The sequence below is a fragment of the Stegostoma tigrinum genome, chromosome 6 (assembly GCF_030684315.1).
Source record: "Stegostoma tigrinum isolate sSteTig4 chromosome 6, sSteTig4.hap1, whole genome shotgun sequence".
Classification (NCBI taxonomy): Eukaryota; Metazoa; Chordata; class Chondrichthyes; order Orectolobiformes; family Stegostomatidae; genus Stegostoma; species Stegostoma tigrinum.
This window is the reverse complement of record NC_081359.1, coordinates 59,622,787-59,649,265: the sequence shown is the minus strand read 5'-3', so window position 1 is coordinate 59,649,265 and position 26,479 is coordinate 59,622,787. Positions and strand designations below refer to the sequence as shown.

At 41.8% G+C, this 26,479-nt stretch overlaps 1 protein-coding gene across 2 annotated transcripts in view; it reads left to right on the top strand.

Moving 5' to 3' along the window:
* Positions 1-7,144: 7,144 nt before the first annotated feature.
* The window catches only part of rev1 (REV1 DNA directed polymerase), a 115,460-nt gene continuing 96,125 nt past the window's right edge, over positions 7,145-26,479 (top strand). Inside the window, exons 1-4 of one of the 2 annotated variants that reach the window (XM_048533281.2) lie at positions 7,145-7,332; positions 18,435-18,501; positions 19,074-19,206; positions 19,460-19,628. In XM_048533281.2, coding sequence (XP_048389238.1) covers positions 18,445-18,501; positions 19,074-19,206; positions 19,460-19,628 — 359 coding nt within the window. In that variant the 5' untranslated portion in view covers positions 7,145-7,332; positions 18,435-18,444. The remainder of the gene's footprint in view (positions 7,333-18,434; positions 18,502-19,073; positions 19,207-19,459; positions 19,629-26,479) is intronic. The other variant, XM_048533283.2, reaches the window with a different exon arrangement.

Sequence of the window (26,479 nt, the reverse complement as noted above, 5' to 3'; positions counted from 1 at the left end):
CGTCACTGACAGAATGCAGGGAATCCTCAAGGGCGAAGGTGGCGAGCCAGAGGTGGTGGTGCATGTCGACACGAATGATGTTGGGACGAAAAAGAGGGGCATTCTACAGTGGGACTTCAGAGAACTCAGAAGGCGGCTGAAAAGCAGGACTTCTAGGGTGGTTATCTCCAGTTTGCTTCCAGTTCCTCGGGCTGGAGGGGGCAGGAACAGGGAGATATTGGACTTGAACGTGTGGCTGATGAACAGGTGCCAGAAGCAAGGATTTAAATTCTTGGATCAGTGGGGTATGTTTTGGGGTAAGGATAAATTGTATAAGAGGGACGGTTTGCATCTTAATAGGTGGGAGACCAGCATTCTGGCAGGCAGGTTTGCCACTGCAATGCAGGTGTGTTAAAACTAAGTAGTGGGGGGGGGGGGGGGGCAAACTGGAAATTTAAGAATGAAGTTAAAGGGAAAGTGAGAATAAGAGAAGTTAAGAAAGACAACAGAATCAACGGAGCAGAAAACTCAAGAAGGGATCGTACAGTGTGGCCAAGTGAAATAGGGATTGATAGGAAGGGTGAGGGGAGTAACAAATTAAAAATATTATATATGAATGCACAGAGCATAAGAAATAAGGTGGATGACCTTGAGACTCATTTGGAAATTGGCAAGTATGATGTTGTGAGGATAACTGAGACATGGCTCCAAGTGGATAGGGCCTGGGAAATGAATATTCAAGGCTATACGTGCTATCGAAAGGACAGACTGATGGGCAGAGGCGGTGGGGTGGCCCAGTTGGTGAGGAATGATATTCAGTCCCTTGCGAGGGGGGGGGGGGCATAGAATCAGGAGACGTAGAGTCAGTATGGATAGAGCTGAGAAATTCTAAGGGTAGAAAGACTCTAATGGGAGTTATCTACAGGCCCCCAAACAGTAGTCAGGATGTAGGGTGCAAGTTGAAATTGGCCTGTCACAAAGGTATCACTACAGTTGTTATGGGAGATTTCAACATGCGGGTAGACTGGGAGAATCAGGTGGTACTGGACCCCAAGAAAGGGAGTTTGTGGAGTGCCTCCGAGACAGATTCTTAGAACAGCTTGTACTGGAGCCTACCAGGGAGGAGGCAATTATGGATCTGGTGTTGTGCAACGAACCGGATTTTATCAGGGACCTCAAAGTAAAGGAGCCATTAGGAGGTAGTGACCATAATATGATAAGTTTTAATCTGCAGTTTGAAAGGGAGAAGGGAGAATCGGAAGTGTCAGTATTGCAGTTGAATAAAGGGAACTATGGAGCTATGAGGGAGGAGCTGGCCAAAGTTCAGTGGGACAATACCCTATCAGGGATGGCAGTGGAACAACAATGGCAGGTATTTCTGGATATAACGCAGAAGGTGCAGGATCAGTTCATTCCAAAGAGGAAGAAAGATCCTAAGGGGAGGCAGGGGCGGCTGTGGCTGATGAGGGAAGTTAAGGACTGTATAAAGATAAAAGAGAAGTATAACATAGCAAAGATGAGTGGGAAGCCGGAGGTCTGGGAAGCTTTTAAGGAGCAACAGCGGATAACTAAAAAGGCAATTCACAGAGAAAAAATGAGCTATGAAGGAAAACTGGCCAAAAATATAAAGGAAGATAGTAAAAGCTTTTTTAGGTATGTGAAATGAAAAAAAATGGTTAAGACTAAAATTGGGCCCTTGAAGTCAGAAACGGGTGAATTTGTTATGGGGAACAAGGAAATGGCAGAAGAGTTGAGTAGGTACTTTGGATCTATCTTCACTAGGGAAGACACAAGCAATCTCCCAGATGTAATAGTGGCTGAAAAACCTAGGGTAATGGATGAACTGAAGGGTATTTATATTAGGCAGGAAATGGTGTTGGATAGACTGTTAGGTCCGAAGGCTGATAAGTCCCCAGGACCTGATGATCTGCATTCCAGTGTACTTAAGGAGGTGGCTCTACAAATCGTGGACGCATTGGTAATCATTTTCCAATGTTCTATAGATTCAGGATCAGTTCCTGCGGATTGGAGGGTGGCTAATGTTGTCCCACTTTTCAAGAAAGGAGGGAGAGAGAAAACAGGAAATTATAGGCCGGTTAGTCTGATGTCAGTGGTGGGAAAGATGTTGGAGTCAATTATAAAAGATGAAATTACGACTCATTTGGATAGCAGTAACAGGATAGGTCAGAGTCAGCATGGATTTACAAAGGGGAAATCATGCTTGACTAATCTTCTGGAATTTTTTGAGTATGTATCATGAAGATGGACAAGGGAGAACCAGTGGATGTAGTGTACCTGGACTTTCAGAAAGCCTTTAATAAAGTCCCACATTGGAGATTGGTGAGCAAAATTAGAGCACATGGTATTGGGGGCAAAATACTCATTTGGATTAAAAATTGGCTGGCTGATAGGGAGCAAAGAGTAGTGATAAACAGGTCCCTTTCGGAATGGCACGCGGTGACCAGTGGGGTACCACAAGGTTCGGTGCTGGGACCACAGCTGTTTACAATATACATTAATGATATAGACGCAGGCATTAAAAGTAATATTAGCAAATTTGCTGATGACACAAAGCTGGGTGGCAGTGTGAAATGTGAGGAGGATGTTATGAGAATACGGGGTGACTTGGACAGACTAGGTGAGTGGACAGATGCATGGCAGAAGCAGTTTAATGTGGATAAATGTGTGGTTATCCACTTTGGTGGCAAGAACAGGAAGGCAGATTACTATCTAAATGGAGTCAAGTTGGGTAAAGGGGAAGTACAACGAGATCTGGGTGTTCTTGTACATCAGTCAATAAAAGCAAGCATGCAGGTACAGCAAGCAGTGAAGAAAGCTAATGGCATGCTGGCCTTCATAACAAGAGGAATTGAGTATAGGAGCAAAATGGTCCTTCTGCAGCTGTACAGGGCCCTGGTGAGACCGCACTTGGAGTATTGTGTGCAGTTTTGTTCTCCAAATTTGAGGAAGGACATCCTTGCTATTGAGGGAATGCAGCGTAGGTTCATGAGGTCAATTCCCAGAATGGCGGGACTATCATGTGTTGAAAGATTGGAGCGACTGGGCTTGTATACACTTGAGTTTAGAAGGATGAGAGGGTATCTGATTGCGATGTATAAGATTATTAAGGGATTGGACACTCTGGAGGCAGGAAGCATGTTTCCGCTTCTTCACCCAGAGAGTGGTGGATATATGGAATGCTCTGCCCCAGAAGGCAGTAGAGGCCAGCTCTCTGGATACTTTCAAGAAGTAGATGGATAGAGCTCTTAAAGATAGTGGAATCAAGGGTTATGGGGATAAGGCAGGAACAGGATACTGATTGTGGATGATCAGCCATGATCATAATGAATAGTGGTGCTGGCTCGAAGGGCCGAGTGGCCTACTCCTGCACCTATTGTTTATTGACACCCTGAATTAACTGTTTCTATAGATATCCTAGAGGAGCAACTGCATATGTCTGTTGAAAACTGTCTCAGCCTATTGGTCCATTTTACATGTTAAAGGTTACCTGACTAAAAGCAATCTGGAATATTTCATATCTTAAACTTTCATTCTATGAGAATTTACAACTATTTTGGCCAAAGTGTTTTTATAATATTAATTTCTGCAGAGAAAGTTTGTTAATGTTTTCTCAAATTTGTACATGTGCATGTGTACTGGGGTTAGTTAAAAGTGTAAATTCTTACTATTTCCACATATCAAACTTGTTAGTGCATCTTTATCAAATAGTTTTGTTGTTATAATGATCAATAATTTTGTTAACTTAATAAACCTGGTTTATGGGTCTTTATGTACTGAACCTAAAACAGACCCACTGATGAAGGGTCTAGGCCCAAAATGTCAGCTATTGTGCTCCTAAGATGCTGCTTGGCCTGCTGTCTTCATCCAGCTTCACACTTTGTTATCTCGGATACAGCAGCATCTGCAGTTCCCATTATCTCAGTGTAATTTTCCAACCTTGGTCACAACAATAGCCTTAGAAGATACCACTAGTGCAGGTCGACGGGTCTACACATATCAATGTCAGTCCCCTGGACAAAGGGGGAGGATTAGAAGCAGGAAGGCATTCAACTGTAAAACCACCCACTAAATCTAAAAAGTTGTTAATTGAAATGAGGTTAAAACGACTGCATCAGCACCGCCTCACGCTCCCACAAGAAGCTTGAACAGTTCATCCACTTCATTAACACCTTCCACCCCAACCTTAGGTTCACCTGGACCATCTCCGATACCTCTCTCTCCTTCCTGGACACCTCTATTTTCATCTCTGGCAACCACCTGGAAACCGATATCCATTTCAAGCCTACTGACTCCCACAGCTACCTCTTCCCACCGACCTTCCTGCAAAAATGCCATCCCCTATTCCCAATTCCTTCACCTCCGCCATATCTGCTCCCAAGATGAGGTATTCCATTCCCAGACATCCCAGATGTCCTCATTTTTCAAGGACCACAAATTCCCTTCCACAATGGTTGAAAAAGCCCTCGGTCGTGTCTCTCACATTTCCCACAACTCATACCTCACACCCACTCCCCGCAATAACAACAAACACAGAATCCCCCTTGTCCTCACGTATCACACCATCAACCTCCGGATCCAACACATCACTCTCTGGCACTTCTGCTACCTGCAATCTGACTCCACTACCACTACCAAAGACATTTTTCCCTCCCTACCCTTATCTGCCTTCTGGAGGGACTGCTTTCTCCATGACTTCCTTGTCCACTCCACACTCCCCACCAGCCCCACCACCCCCGGCACTTTTCCCTGCAACCACAGGAAATACTACACCTGCCCCTAGACCTCCCCCCCTCACCCCCATCCCAGGCCCCCAGAAAACCTACATTAAGCAGATGTTTACCTGCACATCTGCTAATGTGGTATTCTATATCCGCTGTTCCAAATGTGGCCTCCCCTACATCGGGGAAACCAAGCGGAGGCTTGGAGACCACTTTGTGGGACACCTAGGCTCGGTTCACGACAAACAATTGCACCTCCCACTCAAGAGCCACTTCAACACTCCCTCCCACTCCTTGGACAACATATGAATTCTGGGCCTCCTCCAGTGTCACAGCGATGTCAAATGTGCTCTCATGAGGAGCTTGAACAGTTTATCCACTTCACTAACACCTGCAGGAACAGCACCCTATATTCCGCTTGGGAACCCTGCAGCTCAATGATATCAATGTGGACTTCACAAGCTTCAAAATCTCCCATCCCTGACTGCATCCCAAAACCAGCCCAGCTCATCCCCACCTCCCTAATCTGTCCTCCTTTCTCTGACCTATCCACTCCTCCCACCCCCACCTCCTACCCACCAGCCTCATCCCTGCCTCCTTGACCTGCCATCTTCCCTGGAGTGACCAACCCCCACCCTAACTCCTCACCTACACTGGCTCCATGCCCAAGTCCTTGACCTGTCCGTCTCCTCTCCACCTATCTGTTCATTTATCCAACTTTCATCTGCCTCCCCCCTTCTCTCTATTTATTTCAGAATCACCTTCCCCTCCAGAATTTCTGAAGGGTCCAGACTGAAACGTCAGCTTTCCTGCTCCTCTGATGCTGCTTGGCCTGCCGTGTTCATCCAGCTCTACACCTTGTTATCCCTTAATTGGAATGAGGGTGGTCACCCAACATTGCAGCAATTCCATAGAACATGGGGAAAGCTGAAAGATAAAGCAAGTGTATAGAGATAAAAAGTATTCCTAGAACTCAACCTTGGGAAACACCATATCTACCATCTTCTCGTCTGAAAAACAACTATTAACCGCAACTTGCTATTTCCTGTCTTTAAGCTAATCTTCATCTAATTTAACACTGATCATCTTATTCAACTGGCTTCAATTTTATTGAACAATTGCTTTATGTATATATACACAATACCTATTGAAAGCCCTTCATCAATTTTTTGTCACTCAGAAAATTCAACTAGATTGGGCAGATTATTACAATATGTCTTTGACAAACCCATTAGGCTATCTTTTAATTCCAGGTTTTTGTTCAAACCATATTCTCCGAGCATTCGCCTGGGGTTCTGGATTATCCGTTTAATGACATCCCCACTTCCCCAATCTTATGACAAAGTTTTTGTTCTAGCATGTTAAAATCACTGTGGGCACAGTTGAAGGAAAGCCAGCAGGTGACCTTTCCGAGCGTATCCTTCCATCTCTGAACCTTCCGGAATTTTACAGGCGGCGGTGAAGCAATCGGGCTCTCTGCCTATTCAGAATAGCCATTTAAAAACTTCACCCTTTCGCTGTTTCACCAACAGTAAGTCAGAAGTCACACAAAACCAGGTTATACTCCAACGGGTTTATGTGAAATCACAAACTTTCAAAGCGCTGCTCCTTCCTCACCTGACAAAAGGTCCGAGGGTCTCGACCCAAAACGTCGACTCTCCTCCTCTCATGCTGCCTGTCCGGCTGTGTTCCTCCAGCTCCACACTGTGTGGACTCTGACTCTAGCATCTGCTGTTCTTGCTATCTCCGATATGGTGGAAGGTTTCCTTTTGTGGTTCCCGACACGTTTCAGAAACAGAATAAATGTGTGAGCCAGGTGTAAGCTGTACGATTCCATCAGCTGCCACTGTGGCGCACCACGGTGTCATGGTGATAATGGCTGTAGTTACAGGTCCTTACCGCTTGGTGTCATTATAACACAGTGTAGTTACACATTTTCAACTGCGGGTGTCACTGTGACTGGTAAGAGGACAGCAACACTGTCGTTGTGACTGTACTTCAAGCTTCCACTGCGCTCCTTTTACAGCCATCTCCCCACCAGGTGTCGCTTTGGAATTTTGTTGTTACAGCCTCTCGTGGCCCGGGTGTCGCTGTAACTATGTGTAGTATCAGTTTCCGGCCCCCAGTGTCGCTGTAATTGAGTGTAGTACCCTAGCCTCCTGCCTTCGGTGTCGCTGTGAGTGAGTGTAGTATTAGCCTCCACTCCTCGGTGTCGCTGTTGCAGTGACTAAGTGTGGTAACAGCCTCCAGCCCGCAGTGTCGCTGTGTGTAGGTGTACTACCAGCCTCCAGCCCACAGTGTCGCTGTGAGTGGGTGTAGAACCAGCCTCCAGACCTCGGTGTCGCTGTGTGTAGATGTAGTACCAGCCTCCAGCCCTCGGAGTCGCTGTGAATGGGTGTAGTACCAGCCTCCAGACCTCGGTGTCGCTGTGACAGGGTAGTTGCAGGCGGTGCCGGAGCGGGCGGACGGGGCGGGGTGGAGCGGGAATGGAGAGATCACGGAGTCGGAGACCGGAGTGAGGGGCAGAGGCCAGCAGCCCGATAGACAAACGGTGGTAACAGAAGCCGGGAGACGGACGGTAACTGAGGTCGGGATGAGTATTAGGCCGTGAGAGGTGAGTCGTTCCCGGTTACGTGACTGGCGGCACCGGCACGGAGAGAGCGCGGGGCCCGGTTCCCCCTCCTCCCGGGGCTCCGGGTGTCGGTGCTAAAGAGCTGCAGACCCAGCCTTAGTTACAAACAATGTCGGCCTTTCCCCAGGGGTCAGGACGGAGCTTAGAACCAAAGTCCTGCATGAGGACAGACCCTAGTGCCCTGGGAGCCCTTTGCTCCGGAGCAGAGGATCATCTCCAGACGGGGGCGGGGGCTGGAAGGGAGACCGCAGGAGGCGTCCCCATCATCCAGGAGGAGGCTTCCCCTTTCCAATCAACAGGAGGGGGTTTTCCCCATAATCCAGATGATTTCCCTCCCAATCTCGGAGGAGGCTCGTATAACATCCCTCCCCGCCGCCACCCCCTCGCGTACCTTTTAGAAGGCTCTCCCCCTAATTTGTATGATTTTTCTCAACAATTTTCACATAGCAGCCTCCTGTCCAAAATTGAGTATAATTCGCGGCAAAATAATAATGTTGCACGGATTGTGTCGTGATTTCATTTCCACGTAAGGAACAAATGGGGATTTTGGTCAGACTTTAGCTCTGTTCTTCCTATTCTCGTAAACTTCTGTTCCTGTTTATATCTGTCCACAAATGTCTGTTCCTCGAGGAAATGCTGTGTCTTATCCCTCTTAGCCACACCCCCCAAACCCTTGTCAACATCTGTTGAGACATACCTTGTTTGGCGACGGCTTATGAATAATTTGTTAGATTTTCCTTAAATATATGCGTGAAGAATTTAATTTTGCACCTGGAAATGTCTCTATTGCTATAAAACCAGAATCAGCAACCAAGTTTGTGTTAAATGTGCTTTGCAGTATGTGTGGCTGACCTGTGTGGGAGTGTAGTGCTCTTTTTAGATTGTGCAAGCAATTGAAGTGAAACACCAACAGAGAAATTCCTTGTGTATTCTGGTGGTGTGGGATGGTTCTCCCTGGGGAGCAATGGTCCATTCATTTTAAGATGCTATTTTGATTTGGAGCACCACATCCCAAATGATTCTAACAAAAGGTTATTGGGTTTGAAACATTAACTCTGCTTTTCTCTTTATAGATGCTGCCAGACCTGCTGACTTTCTGCAGTCTTTTCTGTTTATGTTTCAGGTTTCCACTATCCACAGTTCTTTGTTTTTATTTTGATTCTTAATCATGTTGCCATCAAGAGCCCTTTGGGGATTTCTTGATCAAGTTTGTAAGGAGACGTACTCATATACTGCCTTTCGGCAATATGCTAAAAAGGTGTGATACCTCATAGTAAATTTAGATTTGGGGATGTTTTTCCTGAATGAGGGGTTGCAGATATAAGACTAAGAAGAAGAGGATTTTCCTCTGAATGTCATGAATATTTAGAAATCTCTATTGCCGATGGAAGTGAAGGTGGATTCAATGAATGTAATCAAAGATGAGATAGATAGCTTGTTTAGTTGTATGGCAGCAAAGTGGTGATGGCCGCTGTTAGATCAGCCTCAATCTTATTGAATGGCAAAGCAAATACAAGATGCTGCATGGCTCTTACAACCTTTTGCAGGTTGCTATGGTTCATGCTTAGTTTACCATATTGAAAGAAGTACTAATTCCATTTTTTTTCCCATGTTGAATCTCTCCATTTTAGAGTCTCACTTTCAGTCATGCTAATTTCACAGGACCTCTGCCATTTGAAAGCAAGCCAAACATAGAATTGAAACATGGTTATTCACATGGTGCCTTAGGCAGGGGAAAAGAGAAAAGTAACGATTCTTCAGACGTCTCCAATTCTTCTTTCTCTTCTGTTTTTCTCCTTCTGAATATAATCATGACATAAACACTACTTTCTTTCCTCAAGGGATGGAGCTGTAACTGTTTACCTTTACTTTGAATGTTTCTTTGTCTGGCACTGGTATCTTATTTCAGAATTCACTTAATTTCTCTCTTGTCTCTAAGGTGAAATTATACATGTCTAGACACCTTTCATCTAAGGCAACCTGTGCTGTCCCATTGGGATTGAATTGGTCTAGTAAGAGTTTGGTTGGTCAGTGTTCATTTTTCAATTATTGTTTTACGGATAAGTGAATGTATATTAAATAAAATGTAGGCACCTAACAAAATGCGTAATTACTACTGGAGTAATCTGAGGTGCAGTCACATTCATTGATTGTCTGCTATTTCTGTCAGGTAATGAAGTGGTGACAATTCATAGAGCATATCACGGTCCCCTTTGTTGTGTAGCTGTGCACAAGATAGTTTAAGATGATGTACTGTCCATTTGGTTCTTATGTTAGGTCCTGTCGTAATACTTGAGTCTGAGACACTGGGGGAAGAAATTGTCTTATTTCTGTCTGCAAACCCATTTCAGCAGATTAAGTTTACGCTAGTGACTTAGTTTGGTATGTATGTATTGAGCTGAACTGAACTGCATGTTTTCTGAAGCTGTCATGTTATCGTCTTCATATACAGGGAAAGATGGAGTTGAAATATGGTGCATTGTTCTTTCGGAGAACTAGTGTGAACGTTGTTGATTGTTTTATTCCTTACTGTAAAATGTTTTGCTCCATCATTAACACAGTGAAATGTCCCAAGGCGCTTGATAGGAGTTTTCAAAAATAAAGTATAATACCGAGCCGCATAGGAAGATATTGGATCAGTCGATCAAGAGCTTGCTCAAAACGGTAGGTTTTTTGAGGAATATCTTATTGGAGGAAAGTGAGGCAGCGAGGAGAGGGATTCCGGAAGTTGGGGCCTAGGCAACTGATAGCATGACCACCAGTTGTGGGACGTTTTTGATTAGAAATACACAAGAGGCCGGAATCAGCAAAGTGCACACAAGTTGTGGCTCTGAAGCCGATGGCAGAGATATGGCAGGATGAAGCCATAGCGGAATTAGAAAACAAAGTTCTATAAATGTAGTTCAGCAACCACAAAGCTGATAGGGGAATGAGAACTGTTTTAAGTTAAGTCACATGCAGCAGAGTTTTGGATGACCTTTGTTTACAGAGGGACCAGCCAGAAGCCTATCAGAATGGTCAAAACTTTGAATTATACAACAGCTTTAAAAACAAACAATCCATATGCTTTGCGAAGTTTGAAAGGAAGAGACATTGTACCATGATGCCCAATTAAAACATCACAAGTGTTGGAAATACTCAGCACGTCAGATGGCATCTGTGGTGTTTTAGGTCAAAGCACATTAGTAAAGTTAGATCACGTGGGATTCAGGGAAGCTTGCTAATTGGATACAAACTTGCCTTGACAGTAGGACTCGGCAGGTGGTGTGGAAGGTTATTTCCCAGACTGGAGGCCTGTGACCAGTGGTGTTGTGCATCCACTGTTCCTTATCAATTACCTAAATGATTTGGATTAGAATTTGGGAAGCATGGTTAGTAAGTTTGCGGGTCACACCTAAATTGTTGGTATAGTCAACGGTAAAGAATGTTATCTAAGATTACAATCAGATCTTGATCAATTAGGCCAAAAGACTGAGGAGGGGCAGTTGGATTTTAATTTGGATAAATGCGAAGTATTGCATTTTGGTAGCCTGAACAAGGGCAGCACTTATACAGTCAATTGTAGGGCCTGGATAGTGTTATCGCACAGAGACCTAGGGTTCAGTTACATAGTTCTTTTGAAAGTTGTGTTCCAGGTAGACAGGGTGATTATAAGGTGTTTTAACATTCTTGCCTTCATTGCTCCGACCATTGTTTATAGGAGATGGGATGTCACATTGAGGTTGTACAGTACATTGGTGAGGCTACTTTTTCAGTGCCGTGTATAGTTTTGGTCACCTATAAGAAAGATATTATTAAATTTACAAGGGTTCAGAAAGATCTACAAGGATGTTGCTGGGACTGGAGGATTTGACTTATAGGGAGAGGCTGCAGAGGCTGGGACAGGAGCATTGGAGGTTGAGGGGTGATCTTACAGAGGTTTATAAAATCATGAGGGGCTTAGATAAGGTGAAGAGCAGCCATTTCCGAGAATGGGAAGGTTCAAAACTAGGGGCCACGTTTTTAAGGTGAGAGGAGAAAGATTTAAAAGGAACCTGAAGGGCAAGATTTTCACACGTAAGATCGTTCATATGTGGAATGAACTGCCAGAGGAAGTGGTAGATACAGGTCTAGTTACAACATTTAAAAGACATTTGGACAGGTACATGAATAGGAAAGGTTTAGAGGGATATGGGCCAAACACAGGCAAATGGGACTAGTTTGGTTTGGGAAACTTGGTCAGCATAGATGAGTTGGCCCAAAGGGGTCTAGGTCCCTGCTGAATGACTCTATAAAGCCTTTCATCAGAATTGCAGAAGTTAGAACTGCAACAGTTTCTAAGCAAGTTCAGAGGCAGAGAAATGGAAGGGGAAAAATAGCCGAATGTGAATACCGTGCAAGCACATGTTGAATAAAAACAAAATGCTGGAGAAATCCAGCATGTCTGGTGGAAGGAACATCTGTGGTAGAAAGAGGAGAGAGATTAAATGGAAAAAAAGGATAATGGTACAAGATAAACAGCATCATTATTTATTTTGCTGTTTAATCTTTTCCTGTCTTTCACTGTACCTCAAAACCACCCTTTTGTTCTCCTGCTCTCTTCATTCCCAGTCTGTAGGCATACTTAAAATTTATGATATCCCTCAGATGCCTTCTTATGATCATATTAATGGGTACCAACCTGAAATATTAATTCTGTTTATATCTTTTCACATGCTTCCTTACATGCTGAGTATTTCAAACATTTCCTGAGCCTTTATAGACATGCTAGAAGAAGTTACTGGAAACTGAACCAAAGACAGATGGAGAAAGGAAGAGGATTTTGGGAGGCATTGAGATGATTGAAAAATCTGCATTAAATGATGGTGTCTATTGCACCTGCACACTGATTCACAAAGTCCCTGAAGCCTGTTGTTTAATCTTGCTATGTCTGCCGTATTCAAAAAAAGAATTTGATAAATTTTAGGTATCATAGGGATGTGGATAGAAAGTGAAAATGTGGTGTTTAGGTGAAGGATCAGCCATGATCATACTGAATGTCAGAAAAGGCTCCTCCTCCTCACTCCTGCAGCAGTTCAAGAAGGCAACTCACCACCCACCTTGGGCAATGAAGGACAGGCAGTAATGTCTCCTAGTTCCTATGCCTCACTTAGATATTCTGTCTGCTGCCTTGAAGGCCTCTTACTTACCCCTCAACATTTGAATAAGGTGTGCAGTCACCCTTTCATCTCAAAACCCTAGCTGTTGTTGCTGTGGCAGCAACAACTTGCATTTTTAGGGTACGTTGAAAATAGTAAAATGTCCTCAGGAGGATGTCTTTCATATGACACCGTAAAATACAGGAGCAGAAGTAGGCAATTCAGTCATTAAATCTGCTTCACTGTTCAGTGAGAGCATGGCTAACGTGATAATCCTCAATTCGCCTTTCCTGCCTTTTCCCCAAAACCCTTGATTCCTTCACTGATTAAAAATCCATCCATCCCAGCTTTTTATATTGTTAATGACCCAGCCTGGACCAGTCTGTGAGGTAAGGAATTCCATACATTCCACTACCTTCTGGGTGAAGGAGTTTCTCCTCATCTCTGCTTTACATGGGCAACCTCTTATACTGAGGATACTTTATTCATTCACAGGATGAGGGAATCGCTGGCTAGGCTGCATTTATTGCCCATCCCTAATTGCCCAGAGGGCAGTAGCACTGATTAGATTCTTAATTCCAGATATTTATTGAACTCAAATTCCAGCATCTGATACAGCGGGATTCACGCCCAGGTCCCCACAATGCTATCTGGGTCTCTGGATTAACAGCCCAGTGATAATACCACTTGGCCATTGCCTCCCCTCCTAGATTGTGCCCTCTGGTCCTGGACGCTCACAAAGGGAATCGACCTTTTAAGCATGCTAAGAATCTTCAATATGGTAGCCTCCCATTCTTCTGAACGCCAGTGAACTCAACCTCTCCTCAATGGACGATCCTCCATATTTAGGGTCTACCCACTGACCATTCTTTGAACTGCCTTTAATACCAGTGCATCTTTCTTTAGATAAGGGGACCAAAAACTGCAAATTATTCCAAGTGTCGTCTAATGTGTCCTTAAATAGTTTTAGCAAGACTTCCTTACTGTTATGCACCATTCCCTTTGAAGTTAATGGCCACTTGTCCGTTAGCTTTCCCAATTACCTGCTGAACTTACTAGTTAGCCTTTTATGATTCATGCATGATCACCCACAAATTCCTCTGCTGCAGTTTTTTCTAGTTTCTCCTCATTAAAGGAAAAATCCGCTCTTCTATCTTTCTGCCAAATGCATAACTTACATTTATCCACATTATATTCAATCTGCCAAGTTTTTTTACCCATGTGCTTAACCTGTCGGTAGACTACTTATGTCATCCTCACCATTTGCCTTCTCACCTACTTTTGTGTCTCTACAAATGTGGCTATAGCACATTTACTTCCCTTATCCAAGTCACCAATATATATTGTAAATAATTGTGGCATCAGAAGTTATCGCTGTAACACTCCATTATTTACAGGCTGCAAACTTGAAAATGTTCCTTTCATCCCAGCCCTGTCTTCCATTAGTTAGTCAATCCTGTAAGTATGCTGATATTATACCATGAGTTGTTATTAAGTAACCTCGTATGTGGTACCTTATCAAGCACCTTTGCTGTGTTATGCAGATCTGATTGTCTAAGATTTGGCACTTAAGTAGCACAATTGTAGTGAACACTCCTGAATAATTGGATACAAGAAGACATCTGGACCTGTAATTAGCCTGAATTCAAGTTTTGGTTTTGGACATTCCTCGTGCAACAGCATCAATATTTAGTTGGAAATGGTAATCAAGTGCACCTGCTTTCAAGGTTAGAGTTTATTGTTAGATTTTAATGATTCGAAAAGATGCAATTTCTACAGAATTAATAGACATAGATCTTGTTAGTTAGGGTATTTTTAAACATTTGATCTGATCCTGCTTTATAAGCACTTAGAGTGGAGTAAGCTGCTTGTTATGAAGTTAAAAGGTTAGGAAGAGGGAGAAGGAGAGAGCATTGATAATTATAGTTAGTTCATCTTGTAGTTTTATAGGAAATATAATTGTAGGTGATATTTGTGCCAGCCAGTGTTATGCTGACAAAGTTGCGTTTAATGTCAATATTACTGGTCATGTTGAGGAGGAAGTCAATTGCAAAAGTAGATTTAGAGATTTAAGTTCATCAGTTGTCGTGGACTTTGTCCATACTACGGGTTGATTAATTGCATCTGCCTTGGCAAAATGAAAGGAAGTGCAGTATTTGTGTATTGACAGCAATCCCTTGGCAAGTGCACTTCCTGTGATCAGTGAATGTTTTGAGTGTAAATAGAGACGGTATTGTGTTTTGAGAAGGCACCAAAATAGTCAAACATAAATAACAGCTTTACTTAATTTACAACATGGAAAGGAAGCAATCTTTCTTGTATCCTAATGTGAAACACAAATCGAGGTGGGCATAATGTAAAATACCTAAGATGGAAGGATTTGTTTGATATTCACCAATCTCTTTTTCAAACCACTATTCTTAAAATATCTTGTATTGTGCAAATATGAACTAGCTGCCTTTTCTTGAGCAGTTTGAAATTTGTATTTTATGGTTCAACACTGGGAAGGGTAGAATGGAAGTTTGCTGCAGTCAGAAGTGAAGTGGAATATCACTGTGGAATAAAGGGAAAGGCTATGATAAAGGATGTCATGTGAAAAAGTGCATGAATACCACCCCTAAATAAGAATTTATGAAGGAATGGCGATCTCGTGCATATGATTAGAAGATAATGCATGATTACGTGACATTAAGTGTGAAGACTAAATTCACTTTTTGAATTTGGATATTCCCACTCTAAGTAACTTTTCACACATTAAAAATGTGATGTCACTTTTAATGGGTCAGTCCGTCACCCTATTTGTTCAAGAGAGGTGTTGAGTCAAATGCTTTATAGTTCCTTCTTTATAGCCATATACCACTTTGGACCCTTCAGTTCAACTCATCCATGCCAACCAAGTTTTCCAAACTAAACTAGCCCCATTTGCTTTCATTTGGCTCTAAACTTTTCCTACTCATGTCTTTTAAATGTTGTAACTGTACCTGCATCTACCATTTCCTCTGGCAATTCATTCCACAGACAAACCACCCTCTGTGTGAAAAGGTCGCCCCCTCAGATCCTTTTTAAATACTCCTCTCCTCACCTTAACATTATGGCCCTAGTTTTGAACTCCCCTGCCCTACAGAAAAGACCTTTGCTTATTTATATCCATCATGATTTTGTAAGCCTTTATAATGTCACCCCAACTTCCTAAGCACCAGTGAAAAATATCCCCACCGATGCAGCCTCTCCTTATGACTTAAACCCTCCAGTCCTGCTAACATTCTTATAAAACGTTTCTGTACCCTGTTCAATTTAATACCCTTCCTGTAGAATGGCGCCCGGAACTGTACGCAGTGTTCTAAAAGTGGCCTTACCAACATCCTGTACAACCACACCATTATGTCCCAACACATATACTCAATAACCTGAGCTACTGTAGCTACATTCGCAGATGACACAAAAATAGGTGAAAGGCAAGTTGCAGTTCAGAGATATTGCTAGGTTGACTAAATGGTCAAGAAGGTTGCAAATGGAGCAAAATGTCGGAAAATCTGAAATTGTTCATTTTGAAAGAGAGAAAAATCCATTATTGTCTTAATGGACAAAAAACTGAAAGCTGCCACACAAAGGGTCTTTGGGATACTTGTGCATGAAACACGAAGTCAGCACACAGGTGCAGTCGGTAATCAGGAAGCCTAATGGAATGTTGATCTTTATTTCAAGGGATTTGGAGTGAAAGAAAGTCTTACTGCAACTGTACAATATACTGTTGAAACCATACCTGGAGCACTGTGACCAGTTTTGGAACCCTTAAGGAAAGACACTATTTCATTGGAGACAATTCAGAGAAGGTTTACTAAGATGATCTCTGATATGGAGGGACTGTCTTATGATCAATGTCTAAACAGATTGGTACGCTACTCACTGGAGGTGATCTCAATGAAACATATGGTATTCTGAAGGGACGTGACAGGGTAAATGCTGAGAGGATGTTTCCCTCATGGGAGAGTCAAGGCTAGTGGACATATTATCAGAGTCAAGGGATGCCAATTTAAGACTGAGAGGAGGTGAAATTTCCTCAGAAGATTTCAGAGTCCTTGGGACTCCTTGCTACAGAGAGCTGTGGGGCAGAGTCCTCATGTATATTTAAGGCTGATGGAGATAGCTTCTTGATCGGTCAGGAAGCAGTCATTATGGGGAAAGAGCAGGAAAATGAAATTTAGGAATATTGGATCAGCCAAGATCCAATTGATTAGTGAAACAGGCTTGAAGAGCTGAAAGCAGACTCCTGTTCATATTTCTTGAGGTCTTATGGTATGCTTATGAGCATTTCTACTGCATTGATGGGACAAATGCCATGAAAGTCTATCTTGATGAAATTTAAAAGTAATGAAGAACTGCAATTAACAACGGGTTGCAATAACATGGATTATGTTGCCCGTGAAGCAGAACACTGGTCGGAGTAAGGAATGATTCTACAAAATAAGTTGATTTTGTACGTGTTGTGATAAATATTGTACTTTGAAAATTCTACAAAGTAATACATTATAGTCAGTAAAGCCTTTGTTTCTTTAGCTGACCCTGTTGTGTTTCTAGTTTGCTATATAATGCAAAATTCTTCACAATTGTTATGTTGCTAAGTGTTACAGTAAAGCTAAACTGCCTGATGTTGGCAGTTGCAAAGAACGAGAAAGATTGAATCACTCACAATAGGAAAATTTGTAGTAAATAATACAAAACCATATGGATTATGAAAAACATATTTTGAAATGCTATCATACTCTTGAGGTTCAGCTCTAAATCACATTGCACCATTTAATTCATTATCCAAATCCCTAGTTTATTCCTGCCTCAATGCACTTTTGACAATTACTCTCTAGACAGAAATTGCTAATTACTGTACGTAATGTATTCTGTGGACCTTCTTTAGAGGCAATCACAATTGGAATTGTGTGCAGTTTCTTAGAATCAGAACATCCAAAGAGATATTAAAATATTTTTGGTGTTGGTGGAATTCTAGGCACATAGGCCATTTGTCGTGACAGTTAGTGAATTGTGTCTAAAAACGCACCTTTTCAACTGCACTCAAACTGGAACATGCTTGAAGAAGTCAACATAACATCTAATGTTAGATGCGAGTCCTGCAATTGGACAGCCCTTGCCAAACAACCTCAAATGTTCTCCGACCAATTCGAGTTTGTAATTGGGATTACAATGTGACTCACTTATGCTTGTTAGAAGTTACGCATTTTCATGTCCTCTGCAGGAATAAGGAACGTGAGCATGCATTGTGCCTTTTTGAATTAAACGAAAGCATGCTGGACAATATTTTCCTGATGCATTCTCTCGAGGCAATGTCTTGACCAATCAGTCAACTTGTCAAAACTAATCAGCTTTTGCATATGCAGGCTAACTGTGGCACAACATTGTAGGCTGAAGGGCCTGTTCTGTGCTGTACTGTTCTATGTTCTATGTTCTATCCTAATGAATGACAGCCAAAAAATTTGTGATAACAAGTCTCTGTTTTTCAAGCATTTGCTGAAGCTATATGTTACCATGCCACAATGCATTAAACTGTTCATACTTAGAGGCAAGTTAGATATGAGAAGGGTTTGAGACAGTATGTTCTTGGTGGTTCAGAGGAAGCATGTAAACTGAAGTATTCACTTATCTGGTTTTATATCAACTGATCAACTTGTGAATTTTGAACAGTTTCTGTTTTCATTATGAAGATATATTTATTTTAAAATAATAACTCTTAGATTTAGTATGTGTCACTTTGAAACTTCCCAAAATGTCAGTGCTATGAATCATGAGCTCTTAAGTTTAGATAAAACAGTTATATTCAAATGTAATAACCACATATTATACAGAGATGAAATGCAATTTTGGCAGGTTTTTCTAAATTTTGTTTTAAGCGTAAGTAATTCATAATAAATTTAAGTAATCATGTTTTAAAATGAACAATATGGAATTAAATCTCAGGGAACCTACTATGAGCCGTGGAGGATGGAGGAAACGTGCCAGCGAAGGGGATGGCTGGAGAGACTGGGTATGTTCAGCATATATTTTTCTTAAACATTCTATATTTTTATTTGTAAACTTATATTTTTCATCTTGTCTATCTCTCAATAGAAATTGAATAAACTTACAATCAGGCTGCTATTGTACATTTTTCCAACATGGCTGAGTTAATATTCCAAAGGTTGTGGATTCAAGTCTGGGCCTTTAAGTATGAAAGGCCAACATGTAAAATCAGTATTGAGGGTGTGAGCATTTGCCAGAAAAGCTGTCCTCTGACCGAGATGTTAAATTGATTGTCCACCTGCAACCTCTGATTATTTGAGTGGGTATTCAAGTTCCATTCATGAAGGAACTCTTCTGTGTCATAGTGTGTGTTTTTCCCTTAGCCAACAGGAGGAAAAAAAAGACTTTGTAAATTGACCGGATCTTTTTGTACACATTTATCTACATATGCAAAGTAATTTGTTGTGTGAAGAGCCATGAGATATTTCTAAGTTATATGTAAGTTAAAATATTTCCTTTTTGTTCAAGGAAATTTATGTTAGATAAGAGTTAAAATAAATTAGTGTAGTTTAACAGGGTCTTCTAAATTACTCCTAGGGTGGCTACATGGCAGCAAAGATGGACAAACTAGAAAGGCAATTCAAATCAGAAACTTCTCTTCAACAAGAAAATGAAGGGACAGTGTCTTGTATTTTCAGAGGTGTTGCAATTTTTGTCAATGGTTACACAGGTATGAGGTGATTTATAAATCTTATTCAAAGTTGGCTGTATCCTTTCCAAACACTGGAATTAATTTAATCTGTCCTCGTGTCACTGGGTAGATAGTTGAATGATTATTCATTTATTAGAATGGGGTTGAATGCATTTCAATGAGCATTTGTTGGCAGGATAAATAAAATATTTTATGCTTGTGTAGTTACTATGGCGTGAATGCTAAATAAGCCCTGATTTGCTTCACCTGTAAATGGTATGTCATGTTGCAGAGCCAACGGCTGAAGAGCTGCGAAGGCTTATGATGCTGCATGGAGGCCAGTATCATATGTACTATTCAAGGTCTAAAACTACTCACATTATTGCCACTAACCTTCCAAATTCAAAAATCAGAGAACTGAAGGAAGAGAAAGTTGTTCGCCCCAATTGGATTACCGACAGGTCAGTGAAAATATAATGCTAGTTGTAGTTTCCATTTATATTTTGATGAGTGGAGGCATTGCTAAGTGCAGTAAAGCCCCAAGTGTCACATTCCTTCCAGGTATTTGACTCTCGGATTGCCATTTAATCAATGGCCGGGGTAGCTATGAACTGCCAACTCGGTAATAGTATTGACCAGTAATAAGATTTAAGGTATAGTATTTTTGTAAATGGGAGACAAAGCAATCCAGGGTCTCGTCGTTAGCCCCAACTCTAAATCCAATTGTAGTTTGTTTAAATTGCGAGATCAATTAACTCAGTGTTGCTATATTTCTGTTTTAATTGAACCTTGCCTTCATTTGCTCTGTCGACTTACAATTCATAGTAGTAGGATATAGGGTCATGGAGTTGTATGTAGGGAATGATTTTAGTTTTTGCATGGCACAACCTTCAGACTTCACTGGCACGTTTGCAAGTTACAGTGAAAAGCGCTCCAAAAATATTTTGCTTAAGTTCTGTATCTGTCTTATTGAAAGTAAAGTATCTTCTACAACAAATTTTCTCAACTGTTTCCTTATTTGTTCTATTATAATCTGTAAATTGAAGTTTTTACAATCACTGTGCTTTGTAAAGAAAACACGTGTTAAATGAACGTTTCAAGTTACTCCTTACTGTATGGGTTCTGAATGCTCAGAACACTGCACCTAAAAATGCTGTGGATGATCAGCCATTGAGTATGTTAACATCAATGGATGGTTGGACTTGAGAGAATTGGGTGTGAAAGTATATTTGAAATCAAAAATTGGTCGTGATTTCATTAAATGGTGGAGCTGGGTCAAGCAGCCATCCAGATTTCTCCTGCTCTTTCTTGTGTTGTTTCTTCTCATTGCAAGAGCAGTTTTACGTTGTTAGTTGGGGTCACTTATCTACAGTGTGTTTGTTGTTGCTGAGAAAGTGTTTTATGTGTTAGTGCACTAGAAGCAGACTATTTATGCTTCTATCACTTCTGTAATGTTTAACTCAGTTTATTTGTTAAACCTAGGATATCAGTGCTGGGTAATGGAAGGTTTATTTCCTTATTTTGAGGTATACATCACAAAGTACTGCCATGTCAGTTATATACAGAATGGCTTGATGTACAGTAAAGCTCATTGTACTCTGGACGACTGTAAATTTATCAGAGAAACTGTCTGCCTTCAAACTGAAAGACACAAACTACACATGAGAAACCAAAGTTCTAAAAAGAATCAGAAATGGAAGTCATTTGAAAGCATATTATTGAAGAAACTTAAGGCACTAAAATCCCACAAAACCCATGGTCCATATCTTAAAATTATAAAATAAGGTAGCTGCAGAGGTAATAAAAGTATTGCTTAAGCTTTTCCAAAATTCCTTGGATTTTAGAATGGTCTCAAGGGATTGGAAGTTAACAAATGTTACCCTACCGTATAAGGAAGGAGAAAGTAAGAAAGTGACTACTGTTGGGCAGTTCGGCTGACATCAGTCATGAGGAAAATGTTGAAATTTTGTGTGAATTCATTGATTTAGATGAAAAAGAATGTACTATTACCAAGTGTGCAGATGACAAATAAGTGGAAAGGCATTTGTTGGGAATGACACAGCCTGAAGAGAGATATCGACAGGTTAAGTGAGTGAGCAAATTCTTGGCACATGGAATGTAAAGAGAGAAAATGAGAGGTTGTGCACTTTGGCAAGAAGAATAGACAACATAGTACGGAGAACAGAGCAGAGCACAGCACAGAAACAGGCCGTTTAACCCCCCCCCCGCCTGTGCCAACTATGAAGCCATTCTAAGCTAATTCCATCTGCCTGCCCATTGTCTATTCCCTGCCTATTTATATGTCTGTCTAAATGCCGCTAAAATTTTACTGTTCACCTTGAGAAAAAGACTCTGACTATCCACCCAATGCACTCCTCTCATAATTTTATATATTTTTATCAGGTCAGCCTCAGCTTCCAAATTTCCAGCATAAACAATCCAATTTTTCCAAACCTCCGATTGTATCTAATGTACTCCAAACCAGGCAACATCCTGGTAACTCCTTTAATACCTGAAGAAGGGCCTCAACCTGAAACATCAGCTTACCTGCTCCTCTGATGCTGCTTGGCCTGCTGTGTTCATCCTAGTAATCCGCTTTTGTGCCCTTCAAAGTCTCCATGTCCTTCCGATATAGTGGGGAACAGAACTGCACACAATACTGCAAATGTGGCCTACTTAAAGTTTTATACAGTTGCAACATGACTTGCCAACTTTTGTGCTCAACCCCAAAACTGAACCGCTTTGGAAAGCATCTGCGCTTGGTTAGCGACAAGTGATAAATGACAACACCTTCCAGCTATGAGCCACATCACCTCCACCCTCCCTGGACAACATATCCATCCTGGGCCACTTCCAGTATCACAACGACGCCACCTGGAAACTGGAGGAGCAGCACCTCGTATTCCGCCTTGGGAACCTACAAACCAGTGGTCTCAATGTGGGCTTCACTATTTTCAAAATCTACCCTCCCCTCCCCCGCCCCACTCACCGGCCTCATCCCATGACTAACCCTCCCTCATCCCCACTTCCTTGATCTGTCTGTCTTCTCTCCCACCTATCCACTCCTCCCCACTGAACAATCCGCACCAATACCTATCACCATGCCACCCTGCCCCTCTCTATTTATTTTAGAGCTCCCTTCCCCCTCCCCTATTTCTGAAGAAGATCCCGACCTGAAGGGTCTAGGCCCGAAACGTCAGCTTTTCTGCTCCTTTGCTGCTGCTTGGCCTGCTGTGTTCGTCCAGCTCTACACTTTGTTATCTCAGATTCTCCAGCATTGGCAATTCTTACTATCTCTGGATAGGCTGGGACTTTTTTCACTGGAAAGTGGAAGGTTGATTGTAGGGGTGACATTATAGATCTTTATAAAATTGAGAGGGGTATAGATAAGGTGAATGGCAGGTGTCTTTTCTGCAGGGTGAGGTATTTCAAGACCGTGGGCATAATGTTAAAGTGAGAGGAGAAATATTTTTAAAAAAGCACTGAGTCGTTCATGTCTGGAATGAACCTACAGTGAAAGTGGTGGATGCAGGTACAGTTACAATGTTTAAAAGACAGTTGGATAAGAACACGAGTAAGAAAAATTTGGAGGGATACGGGCCAAGTGCAGGCAAATGGAGCTAGTTTATTTTGGAATTATGGTTGGCATGGACTGGTTGGACCAAATGGCCTGTTTCTGAGCTGTATGACCCTGACTCTGTCGTTTGCGAACTTACAAATCAAACCACCTTCATTTTTGTCTAAATCCTTTATGTACTACAAGCAGTCAGGTTTTCAGCATTGATTCCCGAGGGGCACCACTGGTCACAGAACTCAAGTCAGAAAAGCACCCCTCTACATCTCTCTATCTTCTGTTGGCAAGCCAATTTTGTACCCAATTTACCAACTCAGTGGATCCCATGTGACTTAATCTTCTGGATCAGCGTATCATGGGGGATCTTGTCAAATGCTTTAGTAATGTCCATTTAGACAACATCCATTGCCTTACCCTCATCAATCATCACCTCCTCAAAAAGCTCAAAACCTCCCCTGCAAAAAGCCATGCTGATTATCCATGGTAAGTCCATTCTTTTCTAAATGCGAGTAAATCCTGTCCCCAAGAATAATTCTCCAATAATTTCTACCACACTGTAAGGTTCACCAACCTATAATTTCGTGAATTACCCTTGTTGTCCTTCTTAAACAAAAAAAACACACCTATTCTTCAGTCTTCTGGGGCCTCATCTGTAGCTAAAGGGGATACAAAGATCTCTTTCAAGGCCCCAACAATCTCCTCCCTTGTCTTCCTCAGCATCCTGGGATAGATCCCATCAAGCCCTGGGGACCTATCTGCTTTAAAAATTTCCCAACACCGCTTCTCCTTCATCTCAGTATGGCTTAGACTATCAACATGTTCTACATATCAGGGAAACTAGGTCAAAGATCATTGGGTAACAGAGAAGGCAAATTGAATACGGGCTTTTATTTCAAAGGTAATTATATTTAAAAATAGGGAAATCTTGCTAAAATTATACAAGGCACTTGTTAGACCACTCCTAGATTACAGTGAACAGTTTAGCAGCATTGGAGGCAGTCTGGAAACCATTCACTAGGTATGGAGGAACTTTGTTAATATGAGTAAATTGGGCCTGCACTCAGCAAAGTTTAGAAAAATGAGAGGTGAACTTACTGAAACATTTAAGTTTCTTAGCGGCCTTGACAGGGTAAATGGGAGATTGTTTACCCTTGTGAGAGAGTGTGGGATCTGAGGCATATTCTCAAAGTAAGGACCTTAATTAAAGATGAAGAGGAATTTCTTCTCTCAGAATCAGTGGAACACTTTACTGCAGAGGACTGTGGAGGCTGGCTTTAATAAGGCTACAATTACTGATTAAAAATCTGTCCATAGAATCAAGTGTTGTAGGGATAAGGAAGACAAGAGTAGACTTGAGGATTATCAGATTAGTCATTACCTCATTGAATAACAGAGCAAACTCAGTGGGCTGCATAGCCTACTTCTCCTACACCTTAAGTACTTATGGCAGTAATTCAGCAAATTCTGCAGCTACTACTCTTTTATGTTGAGCAGAATTTCGAGGAAAATGTGAAATGTGGGGAATAAGTTAAACCTAACCTAACAGTTGGGACAGTGACTGATTTAAGCGCAATGCCATAATTGCACTTTATCAAATTTCCCTCTCCATTGAAATCCGGTGGTAGGTCAACAATCATCCAATGATAGCAAAGTTTGGAGCTGGATGAACACAGCAGGCCAAGCAGTATCTCAGGAGCACAAAAGCTGACGTTTCGGGCCTAGACCCTTCATCTCTGATCAGAGATGAAGGGTCTAGGCCTGAAACGTCAGTTTTTGTGCTCCTGAGATGCTGCTTGGCCTGCTGTGTTCATCCAGCTCCAAACTTTGCTATCTTGGATTCTCCAGCATCTGCAGTTCCCATTATCTCTAATCATCCAATGATGCCTGTTTTCCATCTCGTCACTTCAGTTAAAATTTGACATAAAGAGTGAAAACTTAACCTGCTTGAAACCTATGCACTTGCTTGGGGTTAAACTCAGACCCTATGTTTTAATAAGCACAAAATAAGTGCGCTTTTTAATATTATTTCAGCCTTGGCCCAGTGAGAGACCTCTCATTTGAGTCAGGATATTTTAGACTCAAACGACAGTCCACTTATTAGGATATGTTCTGATGGCTAAGATATGAATGCTATGCTGCCAAAGATGTTTCTCAGAAGAGATATTACACTGATCCCTTATCTTCCCATTTAGGTTGGTATGAAAGACTCTAATGTTAAATTAAAGCAGTGCAAAAGGGATTTCCCTGTTGCACAAAACAACATTTATCCTTCAGCCAACATTGAAAAGCATTCTGACTGTTGGTTGTTGTGTCGTGCTATGCGCCCATTGACAGCTGCCTTTATCCAAATATCAACAGTGATTCTCCTTGTAAAACAAGTTATTGGCAGTCCTGAAGAGATTAAAAAGTGCTATTAAAAACAAATACCTTTTTTAAAATCCTTTCAGATAGTAGGAACGCAGATGCTGGAGAATCTGCGATAACAAGGTGTAGAGCTAGGTGAACACAGCAGGCCAAGCAGCATCAGAGGAGCAGAAAAGCTGACGTTTCGGGTCTAGACCCTCCTTCAGACCCTTCTAGGCTCAAAACGTCAGCCTTCCTGCTCCTCTGATGCTGCTTGGCCTGCTGTGTTCATCCAGCTCTACACCTTGTTACCTTTTTTATCCTTTCAGCGACAGCCTGATCCTTAATAATGTGAGAACAATGTCACTAATAACACGGCAGAATTCTCATCCTTGTTTGCAAATTCCTCTGAAGGCTTTGTTTCCCACTACCTCCCCACCTCCCATCTCTCTGTCATGCTTTGTTTTGTTATGCTACTGAAACTTGGGACATTTCATTGAGTTAGTGATACAAAAAAAGTTTTTGTTGTAGGGGTATGATTGGTGTCTACATTACAACAGTATTAGCCCAGAAGTTACATTCAATCCTTAGAATTCTAATTCATTTTGTAAGGAATGAAGGTCTGGTATCAGCAAAAGTGACGATCAATCTATTGAATTATCCCAACTGGTTCACTAATATCCTTTAAGGAAGGAAATCCTTACCCGCTGTGACCCATATGTGATTCCAGTCCTGCTGCACTGTAATTGACTTGATTGTAACTGTCCATGAAGTGTCCTAATAAGCCACTCAATTGTATGAAACTGCTGCAAAGTATACCCCATGCTCATACACAGTTGATGAGTAAAACACCAATACCATCTGAGGGTAAGCTGAGTTGGACAATGAATACTGTCCTTGCCAGCAGCATCTGCATCCAGGTTAACATGAACTAACATCAAGATAGATGACCTGACCATTCATTCGTAGTACAAAGGAAAATGGTTACGCTTGTTGGAGATGGATTGTTTCAGCCTCCGGACATCAGTCCACGAGTTAATCAGGATAGTGTCCTAGGCTCAGCCATCTTCAGTTGATTCATGATTGGTCTTTCCCTGTCATAAGGTCAGAAATGAGCATGTTCAGAAATGGGAATGAAATTGAATATTATTTAAATTGAGAAAGACTGCAGCAAGCAACAGAACAGAGGAATTTGGGAGTCGTTAATTTTCCAGTCCCCTCTTAAATACAAGACTCATGCCAGAGGATTTCAGATTTACAATAAGTGTCCTTGTTTGAAAAAGGATGCAAGGATAAACCCAGCAATCATAAGGCAGTAGATTTAACTTCAGCAGTAGAAAATTATTTTGGAATGATAATCCAGGACTAAATGAACTCTCCTTCCGTCACCTTCGC